The following is a 14597-nucleotide window of genomic DNA, read 5'->3' as shown; positions in this document are numbered from 1 at the left end:
CACCTACTCATTCAAGTTTTTTGTTGTTGTTTTTTTGACTATTATCTACAGTACATTGTAGAATAATAGAGAAGAGATCAAAACCTGGCCTCCACAATCACCTGACTTTAACCTAATTGAGATGGTTTGGGATGAGTTGGACCGCAGAGTGAAGGAAAAGCAGCGAACAAGTGCTCAGCATATGTGGGAACTCCTTCAAGACTGTTAGAAAAGCATTCCAGGTGAAGCTGGTTGAGAGAATGAGTGTGCAAAGCTGTCATCATGGCAAAGGGTGGCTACTTTGAAGAATCTCAAATATAAAATAGATTTTGATTTGTTTAACACTGTTTTGGTTACTACAAGATTCCATATGTGTTATTTCATACTGTGTCCAACATTTTCACTGGTACTGTGAAAATCTGGCAAGTTTATAGAATTTGGCAAGACAGCACAAACCGTCCTGGGTCCCCCAGGCTACAGTGAGGGAAAAAAGTATTTGATCCCCTGCTGATTTTGTACGTTTGCCCACTGACAAAGAAATTATCAGTCTATAATTTTAATGGTAGGTTTATTTGAACAGTGAGGGAGAATAACAACAAAAAATTCCAGAAAAACTGTCAAAAATGTTATAAATTGATTTTCATTATAATGAGGGAAATATGTATTTGACCCCCTCTCAATCAGAAAGATTTCTGGCTCCCAGGTGTCTTTTATACAGGTAACGAGCTGAGATTAGGAGCACACTCTTAAAGGGAGTGCTCCTAATCTCAGTTTGTTACCTGTATAAAAGACACCTGTCCACAGAAGCAATCAATCAATCATATTCCAAACTCTACACCATGGCCAAGACCAAAGAGCTCTCCAAGGATGTCAGGGACAAGTTTGAAAGACCTACACAAGGCTGGAATGGGCTACAAGACCATCGCCAAGCAGCTTGGTGAGAAGGTGACAACAGTTGGTGCGATTATTCGCAAATGGAAGAAACACAAAAAACTGTCAATCTCCCTCGGCCTGGGGCTCTATGCAAGATCTCACCTCGTGGACTTGCAATGATCATGAGAACAGTGAGGAATCAGCCCAGAACTACACGGGAGGATCTAGTCAATGATCTCAAGGCAGCTGGGACCATAGTCACCAAGAAAACAATTGGTAACACACTACGCCATGAAGGACTGAAATCCTGCAGCGCCCACAAGGTCCCCCTGCTCAAGAAAGCACATATACATGCCCGTCTGAAGTTTGCCAATGAACATCTGAATGATTCAGAGGACAACTGGGTGAAAGTGTTGTGGTCAGATGAGACCAAAATGGAGCTCTTTGGCATCAACTCAACTCGCCGTGTTTGGAGGAGGAGGAATGCTGCCTATGAACCCAAGAACACCATCCTCACCGTCAAACATGGAGGTGGAAACATTATGCTTTTGGGTGTGTTTTTCTGCTAAGGGGACAGGACAACTTCACCGCATCAAAGGGACGATGGACGGGGCCATGTACTGTCAAATCTTGGGTGAGAACCTCCTTCCCTCAGCCAGGGCATTGAAAATGGGTCGTGGATGGGTATTCCAGCATGACAATGACCCAAAACACACGGCCAAGGCAACAAAGGAGTGGCTCAAGAAGAAGCACATTAAGGTCCTGGAGTGGCCTAGCCAGTCTCCAGACCTTAATCCCACAGAAAACCTATGGAGGGAGCTGAAGGTTCGAGTTGCCAAACGTCAGCCTCGAAACCTTAATGACTTGGAGAAGATCTGCAAAGAGGAGTGGGACAAAATCCCTCCTGAGATGTGTGCAAACCTGGTGGCCAACTACAAGAAACGTCTGACCTCTGTGATTGCCAACAAGGGTTTTGCCACCAAGTACTAAGTCATGTTTTGCAGAGGGGTCAAATACTTATTTCCCTCATTAAAATGCAAATCAATATATAACATTTTTGACATGCGTTTTTCAGGATTTTTTTGTTGTTATCCTGTCTCTCACTGTTCAAATAAACCTACCATTAAAATTATAGACTGATCATTTCTTTGTCAGTGGGCAAACGTACAAAATCAGCAGGGGATCAAATACTTTTTCCCCCTCACTGTATGTATCCTAGGATTCCAGCTATAATAAAGAATGATTTGGGACTTACATCCAGCTCACACTCATACAGAGTGTCGTCCAGCAGTGTAACTTTAATTTGCATGATCCTGGGTCGACGGGGAGCCTTAAGAGGTTGAGCGTCTTCCTCTGCTGTCTTCTCCTTTAGCCCTTTCTCTCCCTCCCCCTCCTCGCCCTCTCTTCCTTCTCCCTCTCCCTCAGGGTACCCCTCCTTTTTCACTTTCTCCTGGGCACTGTCCTCTTCTCTTTTCTCCTTGTCTTTCTCTCCCCCCTCGTCCTCAGAGTCTTTCTCAGTGTCAGGGTCTTCCTTCTGGTCTACCTGGACAGGCTGGAGAAAAAGACACAAGACACATTTTTAACACATTCCATTTTATATTCATTCCAAATACATATACATGATCACATTTGCATCTGTGTGTAAGACAAACATTCTTGCTTAAAGCTACACAGAACAAACAGCTTTACAAACGACAAAGACATGATATTGATACAGTTGAAGTCGGAAGTTTACATACACCTTAGCCAAATACAATTAACCTCAGTTTTTCACAATTCCTGACATTTTTAATCCTAGTACAAATTCCATGTCTTAGGTCAGTTAGGATCACCACTTTATTTTAAGAATGTGAAATGTCAGAATAATAGTAGAGAAAATGATTTATTTCAGCTTTTATTTCTTTCATCACATTCCCAGTGGGACAGAAGTTTACATACACTCAATTAGTATTTGGTAGCATTGCCTTTAAATTGTTTAACTTGAGTCAAACGTTTCAGGTAGCCTTCCACAAGCTTCCCACAATAAGTTGGGTGAATTTTGGCCCATTCCTCCTGACAAAGCTGGTGTAACTGAGTCAGGTTTGTAGGCCTCCTTGCTCACACACACCTTTTCAGTTCTGCCCACACATTTTCTGTAGGATTGAGGTCAGAGCTTTGTGATGGCCACTCATTTTGTCACAACTTTGGAAGTATGCTTGGGGTCATTGTCTATTTAGAAGACCCATTTGAGTCCAAGCTTTAACTTCTTGACTGATGTCTTGAGATGTTGCTTCAATATATCCACATAATTTTCCTGCCTCATGATGCCATCTATTATGTGAAGTGCACCAGTCCCTCCTGCAGCAAAGCACCCCCACAACATGATTCTTCGGCTTGCAAGCCTCCCCCTTTTTCCTCCAAACACAACGATGGCCATTATGGCCAAACAGTTCTGTTTTTGTTTCATCAGACCAGAGGACATTTCTCCAAATGTACAATCTTTGTCCCCATGTGCAGTTGCAAACCGTAGTCTGGCTTTTTTATGGCGGTTTTGGAGCAGTGGCTTCTTCCTTTCTGAACAGCCTTTCAGGTTATGTCGACATAGGACTCGTTTTACTGTGGATATAGATACGTTTCCTCCAGCATATTCACAAGGTCCTTTGCTGTTGTTCTGGGATTGACTTGCACTTTTCGCACCAAAGTACGTTCATCTTTATGAGAAAGAACGCGTCTCCTTCCTGAGCGGTATGACGGCTGCGTGGTCCCATGGTGTTTTACTTGTGTACTATTGTTTGTACAGATGAACGTGGTACCTTCAGGCGTTTGGAAATTGCTCCCAAGGATGAACCAGACTTGTGGAGGTCTACAATTTTTTTCTGAGGTCTTGGCTGATTTATTTTGATTTTCCCATGATGTCAAGCAAAGAGGCACTGAGTTTGAAGGTAGGCCTTGAAATACATCCACAGGTACACCTCCAATTGACTCAAATGATGTCAATTAGTCTATCAGAAGCTTATAAAACCATGACATCATTTTCTGGAATTTTCCAAGCTGTTTAAAGGCACAGTCAACTTAGTGTATGTTAACTTCTGACCCACTGGAATACAGTGAATTATAAGTGAAATAATCTGTCTGTAAACAATTGTTGGAAAAATTACTTGTGTCATGCACAACGTAGATGCCCTAACCGACATGCCAAAACTATAGTTTAACAAGAAATTTGTGGAGTGGTTGAAAAACAACTTTTAATGACTCCAACCTAAGTGTATGTAATCTTCCGACTTCAACTGTATATATAGGTAAGCTCGTCTATACCATCATTGTTCAGTCTCAGATAATGTCCAGTCAGTTAACACATGATACCTTTACAACCACACACCTGGAGGCATTTAAAAACCATTAACCCGAAGCTCAAAGCCAAAAGTTATTAGTCAGGTCAACCGTTCTGGTTCTGCATCTCTACAGGCAAGCTAAACAAAGGCTTTGTCACTGTCGCTCTCTCTCTCACACACACACACACACACACACACACACACACACACACACACACACACACACACACACACACACACACACACACACACACACACACACACACACACACACACACACACACACACACACACACACACACACACACACACACACACACACACACAAAAAGGCTCTGGCAATGAATAATTAAAGTAGCAATACAGCAAAACGTAAAGTAAATCACTGTAGACACTGAAGGAAGGAACAGGGTCTTAAAATAACTACTGGGACCAGCCAGCCAGCCCGCCCGCCAGTCAGCCAGCCAGGCAGAGACTACCTCAGCTCAGACAAACCTTTCAGAGGAGCCGAATGGAGCCTCCCTACACTAAATGAGTCCCTTATCAAAGGCATGACCTCAGAGAGCAGAGAGAGAGAGATAGATAGGATAATTAGACCCAAAGAGGAGAGCCCATATGCATTACTGTTGTAGTCTACCGTAGTCTGTAACCCTTTATAAAATACATGATAGAAGTATAGGAAAGTGGTTTGAATAAAGTCCTAACTATTGTGACTATTGTTAGGTTGTTATTTTTCAGAGTAAATAACCCACAGACACTAGAGAAGCTTTAACTAAGTTTAATTATTCCCAAAGGTTCTGTACAGCTGTAATCAGACAGTAAAACATTCCTCCACTTAAGACACTCCTCTTTCTCTCCAATACTTACATGTTATGGCTCTACAGGAAGCTAATAAAGAGGGTAACAGGATACCAAACATTTATTACTCTCTTAAGAGAATCTGTCCTCACCTCAACCCCTCTCATCTAATACACAGATGTCCATCTGTCTTTCCTGTATCAACGCGTCGCTCTCCTCTCATCCCCCCCAACACATTCCGACGCCATCTGTCTTTCCTGTATCAACACGTCGCTCTCCTCTCATCCCCCCCAACACATTCCGACGCCATCTGTCTTTCCTGTATCAACGCGTCGCTCTCCTCTCATCCCCCCCAACACATTCCGACGCCATCTGTCTTTCCTGTATCAACACGTCGCTCTCCTCTCATCCCCCCCAACACATTCCGACGCCATCTGTCTTTCCTGTATCAACACGTCGCTCTCCTCTCATCCCCCCCAACACATTCCGACGCCATCTGTCTTTCCTGTATCAACACATCGCTCTCCTCTCATCCCCCCCAACACATTCCGACGCCATCTGTCTTTCCTGTATCAACGCGTCGCTCTCCTCTCATCCCCCCCAACACATTCCGACGCCATCTGTCTTTCCTGTATCAACACGTCGCTCTCCTCTCATCCCCCCCAACACATGTCCATCTGTCTTTCCTGTATCAACACGTCGCTCTCCTCTCATCCCCCCCAACACATGTCCATCTGTCTTTCCTGTATCAACACATCGCTCTCCTCTCATCCCCCCCAACACATTCCGACGCCATCTGTCTTTCCTGTATCAACACGTCGCTCTCCTCTCATCCCCCCCAACACATGTCCATCTGTCTTTCCTGTATCAACACGTCGCTCTCCTCTCATCCCCCCCAACACATGTCCATCTGTCTTTCCTGTATCAACACATCGCTCTCCTCTCATCCCCCCCAACACGTGTCCATCTGTCTTTCCTGTATCAACACGTCGCTCTCCTCTCATCCCCCCCAACACATGTCCATCTGTCTTTCCTGTATCAACACATCGCTCTCCTCTCATCCCCCCCAACACATGTCCATCTGTCTTTCCTGTATCAACACGTCGCTCTCCTCTCATCCCCCCCAACACATGTCCATCTGTCTTTCCTGTATCAACACATCGCTCTCCTCTCATCCCCCCCAACACATTCCGACGCCATCTGTCTTTCCTGTATCAACACATCGCTCTCCTCTCATCCCCCCCAACACATGTCCATCTGTCTTTCCTGTATCAACACGTCGCTCTCCTCTCATCCCCCCCAACACATTCCGACGCCATCTGTCTTTCCTGTATCAACACATCGCTCTCCTCTCATCCCCCCCAACACATTCCGACGCCATCTGTCTTTCCTGTATCAACACGTCGCTCTCCTCTCATCCCCCCCAACACATGTCCATCTGTCTTTCCTGTATCAACACGTCGCTCTCCTCTCATCCCCCCCAACACATGTCCATCTGTCTTTCCTGTATCAACACGTCGCTCTCCTCTCATCCCCCCCAACACATGTCCATCTGTCTTTCCTGTATCAACACGTCGCTCTCCTCTCATCCCCCCCAACACATGTCCATCTGTCTTTCCTGTATCAACACGTCGCTCTCCTCTCATCCCCCCCAACACATGTCCATCTGTCTTTCCTGTATCAACACGTCGCTCTCCTCTCATCCCCCCAACAATGTCCATCTGTCTTTCCTGTATCAACACGTCGCTCTCCTCTCATCCCCCCCAACACATGTCCATCTGTCTTTCCTGTATCAACACGTCGCTCTCCTCTCATCCCCCCCAACACATGTCCATCTGTCTTTCCTGTATCAACACGTCGCTCTCCTCTCATCCCCCCCAACACATGTCCATCTGTCTTTCCTGTATCAACACGTCGCTCTCCTCTCATCCCCCCCAACACATGTCCATCTGTCTTTCCTGTATCAACACGTCGCTCTCCTCTCATCCCCCCCAACACATGTCCATCTGTCTTTCCTGTATCAACACGTCGCTCTCCCCTCATCCCCCCCCACACATGTCCATCTGTCTTTCCTGTATCAACACGTCGCTCTCCTCTCATCCCCCCCAACACATGTCCATCTGTCTTTCCTGTATCAACACGTCGCTCTCCTCTCATCCCCCCCAACACATGTCCATCTGTCTTTCCTGTATCAACACGTCGCTCTCCTCTCATCCCCCCCAACACATGTCCATCTGTCTTTCCTGTATCAACACGTCGCTCTCCTCTCATCCCCCCCAACACATGTCCATCTGTCTTTCCTGTATCAACACGTCGCTCTCCTCTCATCCCCCCCAACACATGTCCATCTGTCTTTCCTGTATCAACACGTCGCTCTCCTCTCATCCCCCCCAACACATGTCATCTGTCTTTCCTGTATCAACACGTCGCTCTCCTCTCATCCCCCCCAACACATGTCCATCTGTCTTTCCCTGTATCAACACGTCGGCTCTCCTCTCTTCCCCCCCCAACACATGTCCATCTGTCTTTCCTGTATCAACACGTCGCTCTCCTCTCATCCCCCCCAACACATGTCCATCTGTCTTTCCTGTATCAACACGTCGCTCTCCTCTCATCCCCCCCAACACATGTCCATCTGTCTTTCCTGTATCAACACGTCGCTCTCCTCTCATCCCCCCCAACACATGTCCATCTGTCTTTCCTGTATCAACACGTCGCTCTCCTCTCATCCCCCCCAACACATGTCCATCTGTCTTTCCTGTATCAACACGTCGCTCTCCTCTCATCCCCCCCCAACACATGTCCATCTGTCTTTCCTGTATCAACACGTCGCTCTCCTCTCATCCCCCCCAACACATGTCCATCTGTCTTTCCTGTATCAACACGTCGCTCTCCTCTCATCCCCCCCAACACATGTCCATCTGTCTTTCCTGTATCAACACGTCGCTCTCCTCTCATCCCCCCCAACACATGTCCATCTGTCTTTCCTGTATCAACACGTCGCTCTCCTCTCATCCCCCCCAACACATGTCCATCTGTCTTTCTTGTATCAACACGTCGCTCTCCTCTCATCCCCCCCAACACATGTCCATCTGTCTTTCCTGTATCAACACGTCGCTCTCCTCTCATCCCCCCCAACACATGTCCATCTGTCTTTCCTGTATCAACACGTCGCTCTCCTCTCATCCCCCCCCACACATGTCCATCTGTCTTTCCTGTATCAACACGTCGCTCTCCTCTCATCCCCCCCAACACATGTCCATCTGTCTTTCCTGTATCAACACGTCGCTCTCCTCTCATCCCCCCCAACACATGTCCATCTGTCTTTCCTGTATCAACACGTCGCTCTCCTCTCATCCCCCCCAACACATGTCCATCTGTCTTTCCTGTATCAACACGTCGCTCTCCTCTCATCCCCCCCAACACATGTCCATCTGTCTTTCCTGTATCAACACGTCGCTCTCCTCTCATCCCCCCCAACACATGTCCATCTGTCTTTCCTGTATCAACACGTCGCTCTCCTCTCATCCCCCCCCAACACATGTCCATCTGTCTTTCCTGTATCAACACGTCGCTCTCCTCTCATCCCCCCCAACACATGTCCATCTGTCTTTCCTGTATCAACACGTCGCTCTCCTCTCATCCCCCCCAACACATGTCCATCTGTCTTTCCTGTATCAACACGTCTTTCTTCAGAGACATAAAACCCAGTCTCTTTCATATCTCAATGATCAAAGTTTAGCCGATTCCAACACTATATATAATCACTATTGCTGTCATCAAGCCAAACAGTGGCTATTTGAAGAATCTCAAATATAAAAACATTTTTTGATTTGTTTAACACTTTTTTGGTTAACACTTTTTGTGTTATTTCATAGTTTTGACGTCTTCACTATTATTCTACAATGTAGAAAATAGTAAAAATAAAAAAGGACCCTTGAATGAGTAGGTGTTCTAAAACTTTTGACCATATGTATATCATCAGTGTATATCATCACTATTGTGACTATATATTAGTGATGTGACATTTTTGGCCGATACCGATATCCGATATTTTCCTTGCCAAAAAACCCGATACCAATATTTAACATTTTAGCGGCCTTTTAAGCATTCTAGTACAGTTAAATAGTTAACACACACACATGGACGCAGTGGTCTAAGGCACTGCATCTCAGTGCAAGAAGCGTCACTACAGTCCTTGGTTCGATAACCAGGCTGTATCACATCTGGCAGTGATTGGGAGTCCCATAGGGCGGCGCACAATTGGCCCAGCATCGGCTGGGTTTGGCTGGGGTAGGCCGTCATTATAAATAACAATTTATTCGGAACTGACTTGCCTAGTTAAATAAAGGTTACACACACACCACACTGACCAAAAAGTTATTTTGTTACATATGTCCCCGTATGTCCCCATTACCAGTAAAACATAATCAAAACCTATTTCTTTCACGTACTTGCTGTGCTGTTTCATTGTTCAGTCGTTTCATTCTCAACCAGGATTTCTATGGAACACCGTTTGGGTCTTTGCGGGTCAAAAAAGATACACTATTTGACCAATCAGGATACACTATTTGACCAATCAGGACCTGAATATGACTGCACGTCACATAGTAATTTAACGCGTTCATTCATTTTTATATGTAGTTATTACACACTGATTACGCTATGACTCGTATTTCATATGTCACAACGATTCATCGATACGTATGCTATGATGCTGGTAACGTTTTCTCGCGCACCTACAGTGCTGGTCATAAAAAAAGCTAGCTAGCTCATGGATGCAAACAATGTTCTTCCCCAAAAACATAGTAAAACGACATAATCTATTTCAGTAGCTATAGTTAGCTAGTTAATTATCTAGCAAGGTGTCATCATCTAAAATAACCCTAATTTATAAGACAGTTCTTATTTGATTAATGGTGGTCGGACCCATCTATGTGAAGCTAGCCACAATAAGAATTAGCAACAATAGTGGACTTTGTGGTTAGCCTTCAAAATAAAAGTATGACATAATTCTACTATTTGTATTCATTTGCATCACTGTCAATGACATACTTTTATTTTGAAGGCAAACCGCAAATTCCACTTTTGTGCCTAATCTTTATTGTGTCTAGCTTCACAACACATAACCCGGTCCGGTCGAGCCTCACTAGCGAGATGAAGCTAGCTGGTTGCTTATAACGTTAGCTTTGGGCAACAGGGTTAAGTAGCTGGCTAGCTATTTATTTTCATGAACTGAAGTTCAATATCAATAGGCGAACAACAAGTGGCAACCTAGCTAATACTTACTCACAAGGATTCCTAAATCATTGCTAAGAATAATGAAAATGACTGCAGTTTTTACTGGTCATTGTTTTCAGGCTGGTTGTATTGGTGCTAGCTAGGTACCTAGCTAAAGCTAGCTACACCAGAAGTTGCGGTCGAACAAATTATGCTTTATTACCAACGCGGTATTGTAAACACATCATTCATGGCCGGTGTTTTCTTGTTTGCAGACTTTTTTGTACAGCTTTGACGGTGCTACTGTATCTTTATTGACACGCAAAGACCCAAACGGCGTTCCATAGTATGTATGTCGTGAAGCTAATAGCAGTGACGCTATTACTGTGTAACTCCGGTAGGGCAACATCTGAAATATAGCGCACTTGGCAGTGTTAACCGGTGCTCGACCAGTCGGCGAAAGCCAACATCACCCACGACAGAGAACAGTTGATTGTCAAGGGCAATGAATTGACTTGTTGACTGCTCGATCCACACAGCAGACATTGTGGGCTAGGTTAGGAATGCTGTGTTGCGCAAAATTTTACGTGGCGTCATTGCCATGTACCTACATTATATAGGTATGCACGTCAGCTTTTATATCGGTTTTGCACATCGGGCGTTAAACTAGACATCTGATCCGATATGGTCACTGATATATCGTGCATCCCTACTATATATCATCACTATTATATCATCACTATTGTGACTATTATATCATCACTATTGTGACTATATATTATCCCTATTGTGAAAATATATCATTACTATTGTGACTATATATCATCACTATTGTGACTATATATCATCACTATTGTGACTATATATCATTACTATTGTGACTATATATCAGGTATATCTCTCTGGTCACCCCTAAAGCCAACTCCTCCTTTGGTCGTCTCTCCTTCCAGTTCTCTGCTGCCAATGACTGGAACGAACTACAAAAATCTCTGAAACTGGAAACACTTATCTCCCTCACTAGCTTTAAGCACCAGCTGTCAGAGCAGCTCACAGATCACTGCACCTGTACATAGCCCATCTATAATTTAGCCCAAACTACTACCTCTTCCCCTACTGTATTTATTTATTTTATTTATTTTGCTCCTTTGCACCATATTATTTATATTTAACTTTGAACTTTCTTCAAACTACAAATCTACCATTCCAGTGTTTTTCTTGCTATACTTTATTTACTTTGCCACTATGGCATTTTTTGCCTTTACCTCCCTTATCTCACATCATTTGCTCACATTGTATATAGTCTTATTTTTTTCTACTGCATCATTGATTGTATGTTGTTTTACTCCATGTGTAACTCTGTGTTGTTGTATGTTATCGAACTGCTTTGCTTTATCTTGGCCAGGTCGCAATTGTAAATGAGAACTTGTTCTCAACTTGCCTACCTGGTTAAATAAAGGTGAAATAAAATAAAAATAAATAAAAAACTATTGTGACAATATATCATCACTATTGTGAATATATATCATCACTATTGTGACTATATATCATTACTATTGTGACTATATATCATCACTATTGTGACTATATATCATCACTATTGTGACTATATATCATTACTATTGTGACTATATATCATCACTATTGTGACTATATATCATCACTATTGTGACTATATATCATCACTATTGTGAATATATATCATTACTATTGTGACTATATATCATCACTATTGTGACTATATATCATCACTATTGTGACTATATATCATCACTATTGTGACTATATATCATCACTATTGTGACTATATATCATTACTATTGTGACTATATATCATTACTATTGTGACTATATATCATCACTATTGTGACTATATATCATCACTATTGTGACTATATATCATCACTATTGTGACTATATATCATCACTATTGTGACTATATATTGCCATAACTTTGTGCTTTGAGGCCAAAATGAAATCCTATGTAGAGAAGGAACAAAAGGAACCAAAGGAAAGGCTTTCCTGAAGACACATCACCAACACCCCAATCATCACTCATTCATACACATCTGTTCTTACTCACTTCACGTAGCAGTGTGAAGACTACTGTAATTCAGACTACTGTAATTCAGACTACTGTAATTCAGACTACTGTAATTCAGAGTACTGTAATTCAGAGTACTGTAATCAAGCACAAAACACTTAACATTTACCACTGAAGAGCACATTCATCAGCTCAGACTAAAATCAACATCATTTTGCACTCTAGCTAAGCAGTAGCTAAGAGTCCTCCACCACACACACTGCTATTAAACATGCCCTCGTCAAGCCTAACCCTACAACAACACACAGTCCCAGTATGACAGCGTAGCAGGAATGATAGACTCGCACCTGAGCCTCGTTGCTGCTGAGCGAGTGCAGGTCGAGGTTCTGATCCCCTTCGATCCTGAGCTCCGGCTCACAGTCAGCGATGGGCGCCTTGGCTTCTTCCCCGTCCCCTCCTTTCTCCCCCTTCTCTCCCCCGTCCCCCTCGCACTGAGACCTCCTCTTCAGGAAAGAGGAGAAGAGTCGCGAGAGGCCACGGCCGGCCGAGGTGCGCTGGTGGGGTCTCAGCTGCACCTCCTCCTGGGGCGAGGAGGACGAGCCGGGGCTGTGGGGCGAGGTGACGGGAGTGCTGGAAGCCTGGGACTCAGAGGGCCCGTGGTCAGGGGGCGCGGCCTGATGCTGCTCTGCCTCCTGCTGGCTGGGCTTCTTTTGCTGCTGGCGCTCTGTCGCCTCGTCTGTCGTCATGGCAACAGCTGCATGGGGGAAAACAACCAGGGAAAACAGTCCGTTATGAAGAGATTTGGTCAGGTAGTTTACCTGGGATTGGAGCCTATGTTGGTAATATAGTCATTACACATCGTAAGGTAGTGTGCCGTCTAACCTCTTGACTCTGTATTTGTCCTTTGAATGGACACACGCACGCGCACACACACACTTAACACACACACACAAGCCCAAGGGAGAGTAGAAAGACAGAAAGCAGGGGACGTTCCTAACGATCCTAATTACACAGGAAGAAGAGAGAGAAACAGCATGTCTCTCTTCAGCAGGGTCATGTAAGCTGCTGATTCTGCTCCTCCTTATTCAATACGGTGTCGAGAGAGACAGACAGACAGAGAGACGAGACAGAGAGACAGAGAGACACAGAGAGACACAGCGAGACACAGAGAGACAAGAGAGAGACAGACAGAGAGCGAGAGACAAGAGAGAGACAGACAGAGAGTGAGAGACAAGAAAGAGACAGACACTAAAAGTAGATAATTTATCATCATGGATGATAATGGCCCACCCCTTAGGTGGCTGTTAGAGATAGACGGTAAATGTTAAACCACAGACAGAGCAGGGTCACCGATTAGCTATTATTCTATTAAATCCCAGGCAGCCATTTATGCTACAAATGCCCAGGGAGAGGGAAAAGGAGGAGGGAGAGAAGGAAGGAGAGGAGGGAGGGAGAGGAGGAGGGAGAGGAGGGAGAGGAAGGAGAGGAGGGAGAGGAGGAGGGAGAGGAGGAAGGAGAGGAGGAAGGAGAGGAGAGGAGGGATAGGAGAAGGGAGAGGAGGGAGAGGAGAAGGGAGAGGAGGGAGAGGAGAAGGGATAGGAGGGAGGGAGAGGAGGAGGGAGATGAAGGAGAGGAGGAGGGAGAGGAGGGAGTGAGAGGAGGGAGGGAGAGGAGGGAGAGGAGGAGGGAGAGGAGGGAGAGGAGGGGCAGCCATTATTATTATTATTATTATTATCATCATGGAGTGGCGGTGTGATCTGGAGTGGGCCTTTACAGCCCCTCATCTCTCTCTCCCCACCCTCTGACGCTGCATGCTGGGTAGGGGTCACCATGGCAACGCCGGCTTTATTAGGCCCCAGTCATGTCATTGTGTTGGTGGAGTCTCCATGCTGCTACTGTTGGTGATTCAGCATGGTGACATCATGGGAACATCATGGGGACATCATGGGAACATCATGTGGACATCATGGGGACATAATGGGGACATCATGGGAACATCATGGGAACATCATGGGAACATCATGGGGACATCATGGGGACATCATGGGAACATCATGGAGACATCATGGGGACATAATGGGAACATCATGTGGACATCATGGGGACATCATGGGAACATCATGGGAACATCATGGGGACATCATGGGAACATCATGGAGACATCATGGAGACATCATGGAGACATCATGGGGACATAATGGGAACATCATGTGGACATCATGGCAACATCATGTGGACATCATGGGAACATCATGGGAACATCATGGGGACATAATGGAGACATCATGGAGACATCATGGGGACATCATGGGAACATCATGGAGACATCATGGAGACATCATGGGAACATCATGGAGACATCATGGGAACATCAT

The 14597-nt window shown here is 44.9% G+C and overlaps 1 protein-coding gene across 1 annotated transcript; it reads right to left on the bottom strand.

The window, feature by feature from the left end:
* Positions 1 to 2053: 2053 nt before the first annotated feature.
* LOC115182444 (cytoskeletal protein 4.1-like) lies at positions 2054 to 13001 on the bottom strand. Its single transcript, XM_029744038.1, has 2 exons — positions 12570 to 13001; positions 2054 to 2404 (listed from the first exon to the last, which is right to left on the bottom strand). The coding sequence occupies exons 1-2, from the start codon at positions 12966 to 12968 to the stop codon at positions 2054 to 2056; spliced, it is 750 nt and encodes a 249-aa protein (XP_029599898.1). The 5' UTR covers positions 12969 to 13001.
* Between the last annotated feature and the right edge of the window lie 1596 nt (positions 13002 to 14597).

The sequence above is a fragment of the Salmo trutta genome, unplaced genomic scaffold, assembly GCF_901001165.1.
Source record: "Salmo trutta unplaced genomic scaffold, fSalTru1.1, whole genome shotgun sequence".
NCBI classification, from domain to species: domain Eukaryota; kingdom Metazoa; phylum Chordata; class Actinopteri; order Salmoniformes; family Salmonidae; genus Salmo; species Salmo trutta.
Note: the sequence above shows the minus strand (reverse complement) of the source record. Positions and strands in the feature narration are given on the sequence as shown.